This window comes from Pristiophorus japonicus, chromosome 12 (genome assembly GCF_044704955.1).
Source record: "Pristiophorus japonicus isolate sPriJap1 chromosome 12, sPriJap1.hap1, whole genome shotgun sequence".
Lineage (NCBI taxonomy): Eukaryota > Metazoa > Chordata > Chondrichthyes > Pristiophoridae > Pristiophorus > Pristiophorus japonicus.
The window spans coordinates 65,962,731-65,980,030 of NC_091988.1; the positions used below are offsets into that span (position 1 = coordinate 65,962,731).

General features: G+C 44.3%; 1 protein-coding gene across 1 annotated transcript in view; it reads left to right on the forward strand.

Moving 5' to 3' along the window:
* Positions 1–17,300, forward strand: part of slc25a20 (solute carrier family 25 member 20) — a 443,188-nt gene that overhangs the window by 358,071 nt on the left and 67,817 nt on the right. The window contains exon 11 of the mRNA XM_070895604.1: positions 14,213–14,319. Coding sequence (XP_070751705.1) covers positions 14,213–14,319 — 107 coding nt within the window. The remainder of the gene's footprint in view (positions 1–14,212; positions 14,320–17,300) is intronic.

The window sequence follows — 17,300 nt, forward strand, 5'->3', positions numbered from 1 at the left end:
TGCTCCCCGCCCGACCCGACCCGACACCCGCTTCCCCCCCGCCGACCAGACCCGATACCCGAGACCCGCTCCAGCCCCGCCCCGACCGAGACCCGACACCCGCTTCCCCCCCGCCGACCAGACCCGATACCCGAGATCCGCTCCAGCCCCGCCCCGACCGAGACCCGACACCCGCTTCCCCCCCGCCCCGACCGAGACCCGACACCCGCTCCCCCCCCGCCCCGACCGAGACCCGACACCCCCTCCCAGACCCGACACCCGCTCCCCCCCCCCGCCCCGACCGAGACACGACACCCCCTCCCCAGACCCGACACCCGCTCCCCCCCCCCGACCGAGACCCGACACCCGAGACCCGCTCCCCCGCCCTGACCCGACACCCGCTCTCCTCCTCCCCCCCCCCCGCCCCGACCCGACACCCGCTCTCTTTCCCCCCCCCCCCCCCCCCGCCCCGACCCGACACCCGCTCTCTTTCCTCCCCCCCCCCCCCCGACCCGACACCCGCTCTCCGCCCCGACCCGACACCAGCTCTCCCCCCGAGACCCGCTCCCCCCCGCCCCGACCCGACACCCGCTCTCCCCCCCCGCCCCGCTCCTCCCGATCCCCGACCCCCGACCCCCGCTCCTGTTCCCCGACCCCCCTCTCCTCTTCCCCTCCCCTCCCCCTTCCTCCCTCTCTCCCCTCTCTCCCTCCCTCTCTCGCTCAGCAGCACGAACAGCTGCAGAATTCTCCCTTTCACACAGGTAGGAAGATGGTTTATTTAATCTTTTCTTGGCTTATAAATGTTTATTCAGGTTGGATTTATTTGTATAATATTTGTAGAAGTATAAATAAGGATTTATTGTCGAATTTAATGAGTTCCCTTCCCCCCCACCTCGTTCTGGACGCCTAATTTGTAACCTGCGCCTGATTTTTTAATGTGTAGAACAGGTTTTTTCAGTTCTACAAAAATCTTCACTGGCTCCATTCTACTTTAGTTTGGAGTACATTTTCACTGTGGAAACTTTCAAATCAGGCGTCAGTGGCCGGACACGCCCCCTTTTGAAGAAAAAATTCTGTTCTAAAGTAGAACTGTTCTACCTGACTAGAACTGCAGAAAAAAAAATGTGGAGAATTGCGATTTCTAAGATCGTCCGTTCTCCACCAGTTGCTCCTAAAAATCAGGCGCGAATCATGTGGAAACTTGGGCCCTTTGTGTATGTATTTCTAATTTGTGTCACCACAAGTATCTATTTTAATTGTATTCGTTATGTAAATAATAATGTATCAAGCGCACAAGTACAAACTCGTGTTTCGTCTTATTTTCATTTCATTCAGTGGCAAGGATGCACTGTGCTGGATTAGACAGATTATATGAATTTTTTTGTGTTCGTTAAAATTAGACCCATCTCAGTGGTGAGTATTGCTTGTATGCAAGTACCCTTGGGAACGGGTGGGGGCATGATTTGGGGTCTTATGTGGACTACTGTCTATTTTATCCCCTCCATCGGAAAAATTGTTTGGCATAACTAGGCCGATTTTGAATCAGTGAAATAGTCTGCTCATTTGTAGAGTAGATCAAAGCCGCCTGATGTTGGCAATATTCGTCAACTAATGCTTGATACAGTGGTATGACATTCCTTTTTCCACTATTTGAATGGAGGTGTTGACCCATTTAAAATAATTGAGTTAATGTACATCATACAAATTATCATAGCCATACTGATTGGGGGTGGTAAATAGTATAACAGCAGCTTGCATTTATGTAGTGCTTTCAATAAAGGCAAAACATCCTTCGTAAGGATCCCAAAAATGAATATCTTCCTCCTTCTATCCTCTCCCTTTGTGTATTGTTTCCTGAGAAAGAAGCCAGAAATGTGCTTGTCTCCTGGACTCTGCAAGTAAATTGATGCAATAAGAAAGAGGTAAAGAAGCTGGTGCTTGAGTTAACCCATTCTTCATTTCTCCCACAATTTGGAGGGCGTGAGTGAAGAGGAGGTGGGGGTGTGGGGGCGGGGGGGGGCACGGGGGGGCGGAGGCAGAGGCAGAGGCAGGAGTTGACGTTGGTGCTGGCATTTTTGTTCATTGTGTACCTTGAGTGACGTAGTGGATTGGTCCTCTTGCATACAAAGACAGCATGTTGTTTTTGCCTAAGACTTTTCCTGTGACTTCCTGACTGAGCTGTTTGGGGAGGGGCCATGCGGAGCACATGTTAGAGAAAAACAGAGGTTGAATCATCATGGGCTGCTTATGCTGATTCCGGTGAGCAGCCAAGAATGTTGGCTTACAAAGGCCGAGGAATGCTGTACGGTAGAGAGAGCTTCTATTTTTTTAAATAATGAAGGTAATTCGGACACAAGCTCTGTAGAAATCTTTCGTGTTTGCCAAGATGTACTGCTTCTCCAAAATTGGAGCCTTCATCTACCTGTGTCTGGTAGAGGAATGCAGATTTTAATCTTTGTGGTTAGAGTGGTGTGCCAGGTTAATGGGAGGATTTCATTTTCCTTTCCAGTATTATACGAGGTGTTTTCATGAGACTCTGGAAGTTGGTTTAGTCTGCCTGGATGCATGCTGATAAGAAGTTGGTGGTCAACAGCAGCCGCTGTTCGTTGGTGTCCAACTTTGAATAAATAGTACTTTTAATATGGCTAGAACATTTGACTTATTCTTTAAATTGGCATTCTTGGTTTGTATATATTTTTATCTGGAGCATTTTGTTTGGATTTTATTGAAAACCAATGACCCTTTGAGAACTTTGGCCTTAACGAAAGAAAGACTTGCATTTATATAGTGCCTTTCACGACCACCAGACGTCGCAAAGCACTTTACAGCCAATGAAGTACTTGTAGTCACTGTTGAAATGTGGGAAATACAACAGCCAATTTGCGCACAGCAAGCTCCCATAGACAGTAATGTGATAATGAGCCGATATTTCCCCTTTTTATAGCGCTTCTGGGAGGCACTAACGGGTCGCTAATGATTTATCATCTCGCCCTGAGATGCCCTCTAGATGCCGCAGGCGAATGCGCTGCATCCCTTACTTTTCGCCCCAGGCAGGGCACATACGGCGATGATGTCATTGACGTGCGTGCCGACCCCTTTGTGCCCCACAGGTCGTGAAGCTGTCGTGGCTGGGACGCCCCGGCTGCCTTGAAAGGGAAGGGCCTTGTTTCATGGCCACCATCTTTTTCTGGTCGGCCGACAATGGCAGCCGCTGGTTCGGCTGGGATGCCAACATACAGCTCGGCCGAAACGCTCCCTAGTGGCTCAGTGGGCGCCAGGAAAGTAGCTGCAGTGTTCAAAGAGGCCCTCCCCTTATGAAGTCATCAGTGCGGTGCTGAGCCTCACGCCCGCTAACGCCGCACTACCGCGCCACGGAGGCGAATCATGCCTCCGATACCACCCCGCAACTCATTTTCAGACAAAGACCCTAATTCAGCTACATTTAGCGGCCCGTCTCGGCGCTCAATACTCAATTCAAATTGTGCTTTTGGGGCGTGGGGCAATTTCTCCACCAATCTGTTTATTATGTTGATTGAGGGATAAATATTGGCCAGGACAGTGGAGATAACTCCCGCTATTCTTCAAAGTAATACCATGGGATATTTTCATCCACCTGAGAGGGCAGACGGGATCCCAGTTTAACATCTCATCCAAAAGATAGCACCTCCGACAGTGCAGCGCTCCCTGGAGTGTCAGCCTAGATTTTTTTTTATGTGCTCAACCTCCTGGAGTGGGACTTGAACCCACAACCTTCTGACTCAGGTGAGTGTGCTACCCACTGAGCCACAGCTGACACTGAAGATAGAGACGAACAAAACTTCCCGCAAATTAAATGCTGATTTGCAAAAATCTAATATTATAAGGCTGAACAGATGGCCCCAAATTTCCACAAATTCACATCAAGTTCAATGGCACTGCTGACTTTCCACAAAAAAAATCAAAAGGCACATGCAAAGAATCCAAATGTTGCTCACCTGTGCAGTATCACTGCATGCGTTGTGAGTGCAACTACAAACAGGGGGAAGGAGACAAAAACAGATAGGAAAGCAAAGTGAGTGATCAATGAAGCATGAGCTAAACAGAAAATTGATTAAGAACAGATCAGAAGGAAAAGTACTGAAAGAGTAAAACTGTTAGCTGGATAGTGATAGGTTTGAGTTGTACGTATATAAATTCAGAAAGTATATTCGAAATAAACTTGGTGAGTGAGAGGCACAAATTGTTATGAGGGGATGGGTCTGACATAAAAGCTTGAAGAGACTTGGCTTGGGCTAATGTAGAACTGGGAGCTAAACATTCCTAGTTACAAAGTATTCTGGGAGGAAAGAATAGGAAAAAAGGGAGGATGGGTGGCAGTAGCAAAGTTACCATTGCAACACAAGCAAGTGAGCACGATGTAGGGATGGTGCACAAGTGGAATCTATTTGGTTAGAGTTAAGCAATAAGAAGAAAGCTGCTACTGTTTTAGAAATTTGTCGCAGATTCCAGAACAGTGGAAAGGAAATAGAGGCAGTAAAATATAGACATGTTAGAAAATATGCGGAAATAACAGGGCCATAAAATGGATGACTTCAGTTATCCTTGGATAATATGTAATGCAAGTAGAAACAAGGGAGTGGTTTCTACAGTGCTTCCAGGACTACTTTTGAGATCATTGTGTTTTTAGTCCAATTTGTTCAACAAAATGAAGTGAGGCAAGTAACTTATGCAAGAAAGAAAAAAGAAAGATTGCATTTATATAGCGCCTTTCACGACCACTGGACTTCTCAAAGCGCTTTATAGCCAGTAAAGTACTTTTGAAGTGTCGTCACTGTTGTAATGTAAGAAATGTGGCAGCCAATTTGCACACAGCAAGCTCCCACAAACAGCAATGTGATAATGACCAGATAATCTGTTTTAGTGATGTTGATTGAGGGATAAATATTGGCCAGGTCACCGGGGAGAACTCCTCAGATCTTCTTCGAAATAGTGCCATGGGATCATTTGCGTCTGCCTGAGAACAGACGGGGCCTTGGTTTAAGTACTGCACTGGCATGTCAGATTAGATTTTTGTGCTCAAATCTCTGCAGTGGGAATTGAACCCACAACCTTCTGACTCAGAGGGGAGGGTGCTTCCCACTGAGCCACAGCTGAAACAGTGACCAAACATAATTAGGTTTGATATAAAATTGAAAAAGAGAGGGAATGCTGAAAGGTTAAGATAATTGAGTGGGGGAAATAACAAATTTCAACAAGACAAAAGGGAACTTTACATATAAAATGGGAAGAAAAATTGGCAAATGCATCAAGCAAGGCTGAGTAGAAAAATTGAAAGGAGAATTAGAGGCACATGAGAAATTTAGGGCTAACGGTACAAAATAAAATCAAAGGAAGAATAGAAAATATGGATGAAAAGCAAAAAATAATTGGAAAAGCTGAAGGTATGTGATAGGCAGATAACACGAAGAAAATATTCAAGGATTTTATAAACATGCAAAAGAATGGTTAAAGAAAAGGTAGGGCAATTAGAGAGAAAAACAGGACATATTGTAGAGGATGAAGGAGTGGCAGAGAGATTAAATGTAGTCCCAACTGTGTCCAGCCTTTAGCCCGCCATTCGCCATGATACTTTGTGCAGCTATCGATATATGCAATCACTCCCTCACCTCCGTCTTTGATTCCCTTTCACCCCGTACAAACCCATAACACTCTCCCACATTAGTCGTGCGGTCTGGTATGCCCCCCATTTTCTCACACTCGGGCCCAAGGTGCACAGACTTCAGTGTATCTGGTGCATAACTGGTTAAGCCACCCATTGCCAGATCTGGCTGGACCACATCAAGCACTATTGGGCCAATGTTCCCTTTACTTTTTTTTTTGTGAGAGCGGCCCCTTTACTAGGTTGCATGGCCCATTCAAAATACTGCGTATGTATGTATTTAAAAAAAAAGCTGATGAGCCGGCTGCACAAGAGCTTCAGAGCACTGCACTGCCACACAGCTTAAAGGGAACATTGTATTGGGCCTTGCCCTCCTCTGCAAAAACCGCTCACTGCTCCTGAATTATCCTAGAAGGCAAAGATAACCCTGGTCTACTTTTCTGCACTGACAACCAACTCCTTAAACCCCTCTTCCCTACTCCCTCTGACCAACAGAGTGGAAAAACTCATGGACCAGATTAAGTCCAGCCATTCAGTTGCCTTTGTCACAACCCCCCTTCCCCTTGCCCACCAAGCCACGCATCCCCCAAAGTTCTTACATACCTAAAACTTGCGTCTTTCTCTAGTTTCTCTCCTATCCTTCCCCATCTGCCCTCTCCAAGGTCATCTTATCCACGAGACCCAACATCTGCTCTGTCAACCCCATTTCCACTAAACTGCTCACCATCCATCTACCCATCTTGGCCCATGTGCTTCCTGGCATTGTAAATGGTTTCCTCTTTTTTCAAATCCACCATCATCGTCCCACTCGTGAAAAACCCAGCTTTCAATCCCTCTGTCCTTGTAAACTAACACCCAATTTCCTCTCTCTCTTTCATCTCTGAATTCCTTGAATGCGTTGTTGCTTCCCAAATCCATGCCCGTCCTTCCTGCAACTCCATGTTTGAATCTCTCTAATCAGATTTCCAACCCTACCACAACACTGAAATGGCCCAAATCAAAGACAAGAATGACCTCCTCTGTGACTTTAACTGTGGTGCTCTATCTCTCCTTGTCCGTCTCAACACTTCTACAGCCTTTGATACGGTTGACCACACCAACCTCCTCCAACGTCACTCCTTCATTGTCCAGCCGAGTGTGACTACCCTCACTTGGTTCCACTTTTAACTATCTAATTGTAACCAAGCGACGGTGGCAGCAGGACATAAAGCAGCAAGTGGAGAGACAGTGCGGACCTAACTGGAAGCGAGGTCACTAAGGTTAGTGATTTGAGTGTGGGCAGGAGTGGCGAGGTCGGGGCGAAGGAGCGGCGAGTGATCATGGAGCGACATGATCGGGGCCCAGCAGAGGCGAGGGCCCTGGGGCAGCATGGACCAGCCCACACTGCGATACGCGCACCAGGTCCGTGCAGCAGAGCTGGTCTCCAGTCATTTTGGTTAATCCTTGCCACTGGACCAAGACCGAGCTCTGTCAAGCCTGTGTGGTGGCTGGTGTGCAATGGCCACACGTTACAAAAATCCACGCACAGGCATCTTCCACCCTTTAACATGTAGTTCGGGACCGGGAATATCAGGTCCATCATCGAAACACCTGTGAACTCATCCCTTTTTGGTGTGGAAGCAAGTCATCCTCGATACAAGGGACCGGCCAAGAAGAAGAATAATAACTGGAAGCAGCAGCGAGGTACCTTCCACGATTTCCTCCAAAAAACAAGGAGTGACGTCACAGGACAGCAGGTAGGTGAATATGAAGGTTTTTTTCTCTTGAGCCGAGGATAGTGGTTTAAACTAGGACTAGAAAACTAAAAAGTACTGTATTAAATTGATAGCTTAACAGTTAAACTAATTAATAGAAACATAACAACATAGAAAATCGGTGCAGCAGTAGGCCATTTGGCCCTTCGAGCCTGCACCACCGTTCAATATGATCATGGTTGAACATGCAACTTCAGTACCCCTTTCCTGCTTTCTCTTCATACCCCTTGATCCCTTTAGCCTTAAGGGCCACATCCAACTCCCTTTTGAATATATCTAACAAACTGGCCTCAACAACTTTCTGTGGTAGAGAATTCCACAGATTCACAATTCTTTGAGTGAAGAAGTTTCTCCTCATCTCGGTCCTAAATGGCTTACCTCTTATCCTTAGACTGTGACCCCTGGTTCTGGACTTCCCCAACATCGGGAACATTCTTCCTGCATCTAACCTGTCCAATCCCGTCAGAATTTTCTATGTTTCTATGAGATCCCCTCATTCTTCTAAATTCCAGTCTGTAATATATCTATAAGTAATTATTAAATAAAGATTTTAACAAATTAAATAAATAAAATAAGCCTAGACTTAAGATATGGCAGGGCAGGTTGTGTGCCTGGACTGCAGTATGTGGGAGTTTATGGACAGCGAGACTGTCCTGAGCACACATGTCTGCAGGAGATGTCTTCACCTCGAATCTCTCCCACTCAGTCCTTTGAGCTGGAGTGCGAATTGGAGACACTCCGAGACATAAGGGAGGGGGAGGAATTTCTGGACAGTTTCATCTAGAATACAGTCAGCTGCATTTTGCAGCAAAAAAAAAGTGATCTGTAAAGTCATTGCTGGAGTTAACACATTTTTAAGAAGGTGAAAGGACAGGAAAGGGAGGGTGTGACCATTGAGGAGCGCGGATTTAGGAGAAGTTGATAAGGAGGTCCTGCAGACACTGGTCCTGTCCAACAGGTATGGGTACTCGCTACCTGTGAGGACAAGGAGAAAGACTGCAGAGAGGACAACCACAAGGCACCGAGGCGCAGAAGGCTCTCCATGGGTGGGGGTGGGGAGGGCGGGGAGGGGAAGAGCAGTGTCGAAGAGAGATAATAGGGTCTCTATAATTAGGGGGATAATAGCGTCCTCTGTAGCCAAGAACAAGAATCATGAAAGGTGTATTGCCTACCCAGTGCCTGGGTGAGGGATATCTCGAGGTGGGCTGGCAAGGAATTTAGAAAGGGAGGGAGTCCATGTTGGAGCAAACAACATCGGTCGGAACAGGGAGGAGGAAGTCCTGCTGAAAGAGTATCAGGAGTTGGGCTCTAAATTAAAAAGCAGGACCTTGAGGGTAATAATCTCTGGATTATTGCCTGAGCCACATGCAAATGGGGCATAGAAGCAGACAGAGCAGGAGAATTAACATGTGGCTGAAGGACTGGTGTGGGAAAGAGGGGTTTCTCTTCATGGGACACTGGACCCAGTACTGGGACACGGAGGAGCTGTACTGATGGGACAGGCTCCACCTGAACCGGGATGGAACCCATGTCTGAGCGGAAAGGGTAAATAGGGAGCTGGCAAAGGCATTAAACTAGTAAGATAGGGGAAGGGATCTACAAGAAATGTAACCAGCCTAAATATAAACAAAACAGGAAACGAGAGCATAGGAAAGAATAAAGTAAGGGGGGACATTGATAGCAAGGGAATAAATAGAGTTATAGAACAGGAATTTAAAAAGATGGTTAAACATAAAGTGAGAGGAAATCCTATTAAAAATGACTTAAACTGTCTGTGCAGCAATGGACACAGTGTCCGTAATAAAACAGGGGAGTTGAGCCAGCGACGCCCAAATCCTGTGAACGAATAAAAGAAAATTAAACATTACCGGGTATAATATATTTAGAAAAGATAGAGGGGGGAAAAAGGGGAGGTGGAGTATCTGTACTTATTAGGGATAACATATGGCAGTAGAAAAAGTGACACAGATATCAGCAAGACAAAAATAGAATCCATATTGATAGAGATAAAAGATAATAAAGGATCAGTCACTAATAGGCGTAGTCTACAGACCACCTAATAGTGGAAGGGAAGTGGAGGAAGAAATATTCAGACAAATTAGGGAAATTAGTAAAAAACATAGAATAATAATCATGGGGGATTTCAACTACCCTGATACTAATTGGACAGAAGAGGTAGGTAAAGGGGTTAAGGGAATGGAGTTCCTACAATATGTACAGGACTTTTTTCTAACCCAAAATGCGAAAAGACCAACAAGGAAGGATTCGTCGTTGGATCAATAATGGGGAATGAACCAGAGCAGATAAGAGAAGTAAAAGTAGGGGAACATCTAGGCAATAGTGACCATAATATAATACACTTTACGATAATAATTGAGAAGGACATAAATATGACAAAAGCCTTGTTAATAGATTGTAGAAATGCTGATTTTGAGGGACAGAGAATAGAACGTGAGGAAAGTAAAATGGGCAACAATATTGGCAAACAACGATGTAGAACAGCAATTGGAAACATTTAAAACGGTGTTCAACAGAGTGCAGGAACAATATATTCCACTAAAAGAAAAGAACAAACTAAACACTAATGAGACTCCATGGATGAATAAAGCCTTAAGGGGGACAATTGAGGATAAGGAAAGAGGCACACATTAAGTACTTAGTCAGCTGTGGAGTGCAGTGGCAGAAGGTGGGTAGTGGTGTTCCACAAGGATCAGTGCTGTTGTTAACAATTTACATTAACGATATTGCGGATTACACCAAATTGGGAGCAAGGTAGTCAGTACTGAGGAGGACTGCAACAAATTACAGGAGAACATTAATAAACTTGCAGAATGGGCATATAATTGCAAGTGAATTTCAACACGGATAAATGTGAGATATTGCATTTTGGTAGGAAGAATAGGGTGGTTGCTTATTACTTGGAGGGTTCGAGTCTTGGTGGGGTAGAGGAACAAGGGGATCTCGGAGTACAAATACACAAATTAGTAAAAGTTGTTACACAGGTTAGCAAGACCATAAAAAATGCAGACTAAGCACTAGGGTTTATTTCTAGAGGTATAGAATTGAAAAGTTGGGAAGTTATGCTAAACCTGCATTGAACCATGGTTAGACCACATTGCGTACTACATATTATAAAAAGGATACAGAGGCACTGAAGAGGGTGCAGAGAAGATTTGCAAGGATGATACCAGAAATGCGAGGGTAGACCTATCAGGAAAGGATGAACAGGCTGGGTCATTTTTCTCTTGAAAAAAGAAGGCTGAGGGGTGACCTAATAGAGGTCTTTAAAATTATGAAAGGTTTTGATAGAGTGGATACAGAGAGAATGTTTCCACTTGTGGGGAAGAGCATAACTAGAGGCCATCAATATAAAATAGTCACCAAGAAATCCAATAGAGAATTCAGAAGAAACGTTTTTACCCAAAGAGTGGTTCGAATGTGGAACTCGCTACCACAGGGAGTGGTTGAAACAAATAGTATAGATGCAGCTAGACAAAGGGGTGGCTAGACAAACATAAGGAAGAAGGGAATAGAGGGTTATGAAAGGGTACAAGAGGATGGGATGAAGCAATTAGATAGGCTAACTGGGTAAGGAAGGAGTACCTGTTTAAAAAAGTTGGTGGAACTGGGCCATGATGGCACGCATCCTAGAATGCCTAGGGGAATCTGAGAGAAATAGCAGAGACTCTGACCGCAGTCTTTCAAAGTTGTGTCAGAGGATTTGAAGGTTGCCTTTATAACACCTCTGTTCAAGCAGAGTCAAAGGAATAGTCCAGATAACTAGGATCTAATCCAATGGTAATAAAATGGGGTAAGTTAAAAATAAATGGGTTGTTTAAGAAGAGCCAGTGCATATTTGTAAAAGCCATGTCGTATCTAACATTTAATAGATTTCTTTGAAGGAATAACAGATTATATTGATCAAACAATGGTGTCTGCCATGTATATGGATTTTAAGGCATTTGACAAGGTGCCACATAGGAGGCTTATTGATATAATTGAGATGCATCATCAAGGGAATTTGTCAGCATGAATATTAAGGTGGTTAATGGATACTTTTTTCACCTGAGCAATGGAAGCCGTGTTGTCCTCTGGGGGTCAGCTTTTAGGACCATTGCTATTCTCAAAAAATATATATAAAACAATATGTGTCCAGTGATCTAGACTTGCATATAAGGGGTACAATATCAAAATTTGCAATTACAGAGATAATTGGTTAACTCTGAAGAGGATTATTTGGGGAGAAACAGTCGTGGAAGAATTGTTTCTTAAATATTTGAAAAAGAAAAATTTGAGAGGTTATGGGAAAGGGCAGGGGAAGGGGACTGATTGGATAGCTCTCTGAGTGTTAGTGGAGGGATGATGGATGGAAATGGCAAGTTAGATAAGTGAACAGTTAATCTGTTGTTTATTGTTTACTGTTGTTTATTGAGAGGAGGGGTGTTAGTCACGGCAATGATGAAACTCCCTGCTGCTCTTTGAAGATGGCTTCTTCAATAATACAGCACTGCATTGTAGCACCACCTTTAGATTATGTGCTCCAGTACTGCAGTGGGGCCTAACTCCACAATCGCCGCTGGAGGTAAGTGCTACCAATTGTAGCCATCTTCAACTGTTGTAGTTCGGTGTGAGGTAATTATGTTTCTCAACAGTACGGCCATGTATTTCCTTCGAATTGCTTTTCGAATAGAAGTGAGATTTTTAATTAATTACTGAAGCTCTGTGTAGTTAATTGCAGGATTGATCTTGTTCATGCTAAATACTTTTGTACTTTTTTGCACACCTGTTATTTTCTACCCCCTTTTGCAGGCTTCCCCATGATTAATTCTGCAGCTGACAGCAGCAGCCTATGGTGTGCAAAGGCCATGCAAGTTGAATTGCTGAACTTTTTATTCACATGCTGAAAAGGGTTATAAATTAGCACCGATTGATACTTTCTTAAACATGTTGTTCATGACCATTGAGAAAATCTCAGCGTCGGCCTATATTCTACAACTCAATGGTACATTTGTACACCAAGACACTTGACTATCCCAGCATAATTGGAACATTTAGTCCATTGCAGTAAGAAGCACCTGCCCAGCAGCTGCATTTCTCTTTGTCTAAATTAAACTCAGACTGCAGTATGCTTTATTTTTTCCCCTCCACTGATGGCTTCTGTTGAAAAGGACAAGCACTGGCAAATTTGCAGTGGGTTTTGTGGCCTATTAACACTCATTATGATTTAAGTATTTATGTTCGAACACCGTAAAAATTCTACAGACCTGATCTTGAATGCTGATGTGACTTGACATCCACCACAGGCGGAAAACAATTCTCTACGAAACTGTCAGCTTCGATTTTGATTAGCTGACATGCAGCGAATGCAACTTGTTTGCCCCAGTGTAAAATAGATCCCAATTGAAAAATGAATAATCTTAGCTACTTTTTAGGTCTGTTTTAAATTTGCCACTTTTTTGTGATGTGGAGAATTCCCTTAAGTAAACTGCACTTTTGGTCAGGCAATTTTCTACCCTTTCTGGTGTGTGTCAGTCTGTGTCTGTTGCATGTCTCTTCAAGCCAGCAACAGTTTATTGGCTATGTATACCTGAGACGTTTTTCTTAATTGTATTTGGCAGTTTTCTGTTCTAATTCATTAATGTTCAGTTCATGATAGAAAAGGAGCAATTATTGTTTCTTTAAACATGAAACATTCCTGAAATAAAGTTTTGGGAATTCAATGTTCAGTTTATTTCCAAGAAAAAAATTCCTTCTACACAAAGTCAGAGAAACCTCCTGCTAAGTGAGGGAAATTCTGCCATTTGCTTGTGGTCATAATGCACAAGTGTGGTTGGTTAACTCCCTACAACTGGGCTGAGCCAGATTAAGGTCTTGAAGTAAAAGCATGACTGAAGATACTGAAACACACAACAACAACTTTTATTTATATAGTGCCTTTAACGTAGTAAAACATCCCAAGGCTCTTCACAGCAGTGTTATAAGACAAAACAGATAAATTTGATACTCAGCCACAAGAAGAAATTACGGCAGATGACCAAAAGCTTGGTCATAGAGGTAGGTTTTAAGGAGCATCTTAAAGGAGGATAGAGAGGCGGAGAGGTTTAGGTAATTTGATATTTAGTAAATGTTCCCATGTTATTGTAAGTTTAAGTAAAGTTGTGATTGTTTTTATTTTGAGCATTGAAGATGTCACTTGTTGAGAAAAAGGCAAGTTTGATTCCCCCCCCCCCCCCCCGAAAGAAGTGGTTTCATCTCCTATCTTGGTAGTTCTTCTGACTGCCAATTCAAGATTGGTGGTTTTCATTAATCCTTAGTAGTATCCCATGGCAGTATCCTTGCTTTGAATTTATTTCTTCTGTTCTAATTGCTGCTGCTCTATTTTGAGCTGATCAACAAAGTGAGAGAGGAAGTAAGTGACACGGGGAGATGGAGCTATGTGCAAGACATTATAAATGGATGGAATGTGTATGAAGATCTGTGCTGATTGCATTATGATTGTAGCACACTTTGAAAAATCAATGTTAACCATACACAAATTTGCTTTAAAATAATTGTTGTTTTGAATACTTCTTCAACTATGAATTGTATTTAATAATGGAACATTACACCAATATACTTTGTCACCAGAAGGTTTGGAGAATTGATGCAGTATTGGCTAAAAATGCATGATCTTTTTCATCATACCAAAAAACTCCCTTGGTGCCTAAACTACATTCATTATGGTTTATTTTCACATAGCTGAAAGAGGGTAGACAAAAGGGGGGCATTTCAGAAAGGAGAGGCTGGGAATATGTTCTGTTTTAAATTGTATCAATTGATCATGCCCCATTATTTTTAACAGGAACAAATATTTGAAATCCTTGATGCAATGTTCGAGAGGAAAGTTGAGCCTTCAGAGCACGTCATTGATCAAAATGATGATGGAGACAATTTCTATGTAATTGAACGGTAAGGAATTTAAATCGTGTAGTGGTGCTGGGTTTCTGTTTGATACTTACTATTTTATAATATGCTTGTGTAAATGAAGAATCCCTTTTGATGTTGGGTGGATTTCACCAGAATGTTATAACTGAAGACTGATGTACATATAAAACAATGAGATCCTTGTTAATGCATTTCCAGGTTAGTAAAATTTAGCTAATGGTTAACTTTGAAGTCTAACCACTGACCTTTCATTTTCAACCAGTTAACATTACAGCTTGTATTTTTGAGAAGAATAAAATGGTCTTTGTTGACATGGGCGTTTTTAAAAATCTCATTGTCTTTGTATTGAATAACTATTGTATCTGTTCTTGAACACGTTGAATGCTTGCTTCAGCACTGCACTGCAAGTTTAATGTTATGCTACAAAATCGCAGTATCATAACTGGATGTTTGTTTTTTAAAATGAGAGGCCCGAATTCGGTAACACCTCGTTTGGGGGCAGTAACCGTGGCGAGGTGGGATTTCCTGCACCCAGTGTGAAAGTCCCGCCCCGGCTCCGAGAGGAAATGAAGTGCAATATCGGGCGCTCCACCTCCTCTCGGGGGCGGGGTCGGGGGGACAAAGCGCGGGAATTTTCCAGCTTTTTCGTTAGAGAGGAGGGCATGCTGCGAGCTCTGCAATTGGGCGAGGGGGCCACCACTTCTCCACCATGGCGGCACAGACCCCGCGAAATCTTCAATGCAAGGCCGCGACCGGTAAGTTGGCCATTGAGACAAAATAGCAGCATAATTTTCACCCTGTGAGCGGAGTGCGGCCCGGTTCACAACCCACGAATATCGCCTGCGGCAGCCTCACGCTCCTGGGCAAAAACGGGTCAATGCGCACGGCAATGACGTCACCGCCGGCACAGTGGCCCGGGGTGCTACTGGCGGGAGCGTGGTACTGTCAGTTTGCGCCTCCGATAACTCAGCGCAGTTTCGCTGGAGGCGGTACGGGGGTGCAGAGGATGCGAATTCCTCCCCCAGGGTCTTAATAAAAAAAGAATCATTTATGTGTTGCTGCTGTTGATTAGCATGTTGCCTGCATCAAGGAAAACTGGAAAAAAGGCAGTTGTGAACTCACGGAGCCATTTACACTGTATGCTGGCAAGTTTAACTATGCTTCAATATAGGCAACAAATTATATTTCTCCTAGTTTGATCAGTCATTACATATAAATAGGAGTGTTGGTCATGACATCTGAGAGGGAGCAAGTCGAAACACATTGTCCCTTTGAGATGGATGTGCAAGGGGCAAAATTCTTAATCAGGTCATCTCCTTCCGTTCTTTTGTCTCTGAGACCTTGTTGTGAACTGTACTGTAGTTTATTTGCCGTCGATATCCGCAACTGACTGGCTTTGTTGCTGTAATAATTTTAGATGCTTTCAGATTCATATTTCAATCCCTCATGACTTGTGTTCAAAACTCTTAAGCTCTATCTAGTGCAAGGAACTAGGAGCGCCTCTTTCTAAGGCTTCAAATATAATATAAATCTATCCATTATATATTTGATTTGGCAGATGGGCCACCACATTGCATGGCAAAACTTGTTACACCTATAGGTCAAGCTTCGAGCTTAAGATATGCGACAGCCGAACAGCTCTGAACTAACATTACATGACGGCCTGACTCCCCATCATTGTTTGCATAGAAATTAAGAAATCTATCTCTGCAGTTAACAACTAATCATAGCCTGCATAGAAACGGTAAATTCAGGACTTCCTGAAAATCTATGGGCTCAATTTTCCCCAGTATTTGCGCCATTTTTTTCGGAGGAGGCTGCTTTAATTTAAAAATCCCCAGTTTCCCCAATCAATTTGCACCAGCGTACTTCAGTTAGTTACGTTTTTTTTAGGTACGTTTTTTTTCCCTCAAAAGTGGATGTTACCAGCCACTTACGCCAATTCTGGCCATTTAGACAACTTTGCCAGCTAATAGTTACTCCATTTCTACTTAGGCCATCGTATGTGGCCTCTCGAGAAAACCCTTGCGGAGAGTTAAAGAAATCAGCGCAGGTAAGTACATCGGAGGTCATTCAGCCTGGGCTAGGGGCGGGAAGCGGAGCAGACATGGACCGGCACGAAATCGGGTGCCACAGAGCGGTGGGAAGGCACCGGAGAGGCTTGGCGGGGGAGGGTACTCGCCACAGCTGACCAAGAAGGCACTTCACTCGGAGCTCTACTGTGCATGCGCGGCCATTTCAGCGGCGTCAAGAATATCAGTTTTTTCCCCAGCGCATGCGCAGAAGGCCCGGCTCCTTTTTCCAGCGCAGACCGCAGGCTCCACACCCTCTCTTAGGCAACATCAACTTAGGCAATATGCCAGAAAACGGGCTCGGAGAAAATTGAGCCCGATAAAACTGCACCTCCTTCAAAGCAATTTAAAAACTGGACCTTTTCATTAGTTCTTTAATGAACGTCCAGAAACTTGGGGCCAGTGTGACCTTCCTCCTGCTGAATTAACTTTGTTGTCCAACCACTGATAGTGTTCCCTGATTTCCTCCCGAGGCACAACCCTTCCCCAGCACTGATTCCTCTTGTATTATTTCCATCACTTCCCTCTCTCTCCCTGCAGACCCCCCCCCCACCCCACCAAGCTGATTTGGTTTTCTTGCTATCCTCCTCTTCCTCCCTCCTTAGTTGAAGTAGTTTTAATGCTGGTCCTCCCTCCAATGAGTTAGTTTTCCTGCTCTCTCTCCTTTTTTCTCCCTGCTGTGTGTTTAATTCCCGCCCACCCCCACCCCCAGTCGTGTGGAGGGAGCCCTCCTGAGGTACTTCCTACTCTGAGATATTGGGCCTGAAATCACGGCCTCTCCATGTGCATACGATGTGTGCATGCTCCCGCAGACGCACACTACATGTGCGCCTAAACCCAAAACTTGCGATCTGTCAAAATAAAGACTGTATTTGATTGTGACTCCCTGTGTGAAATGCCATGGGAGATTGACCAGCGGTAGATATTTAATAA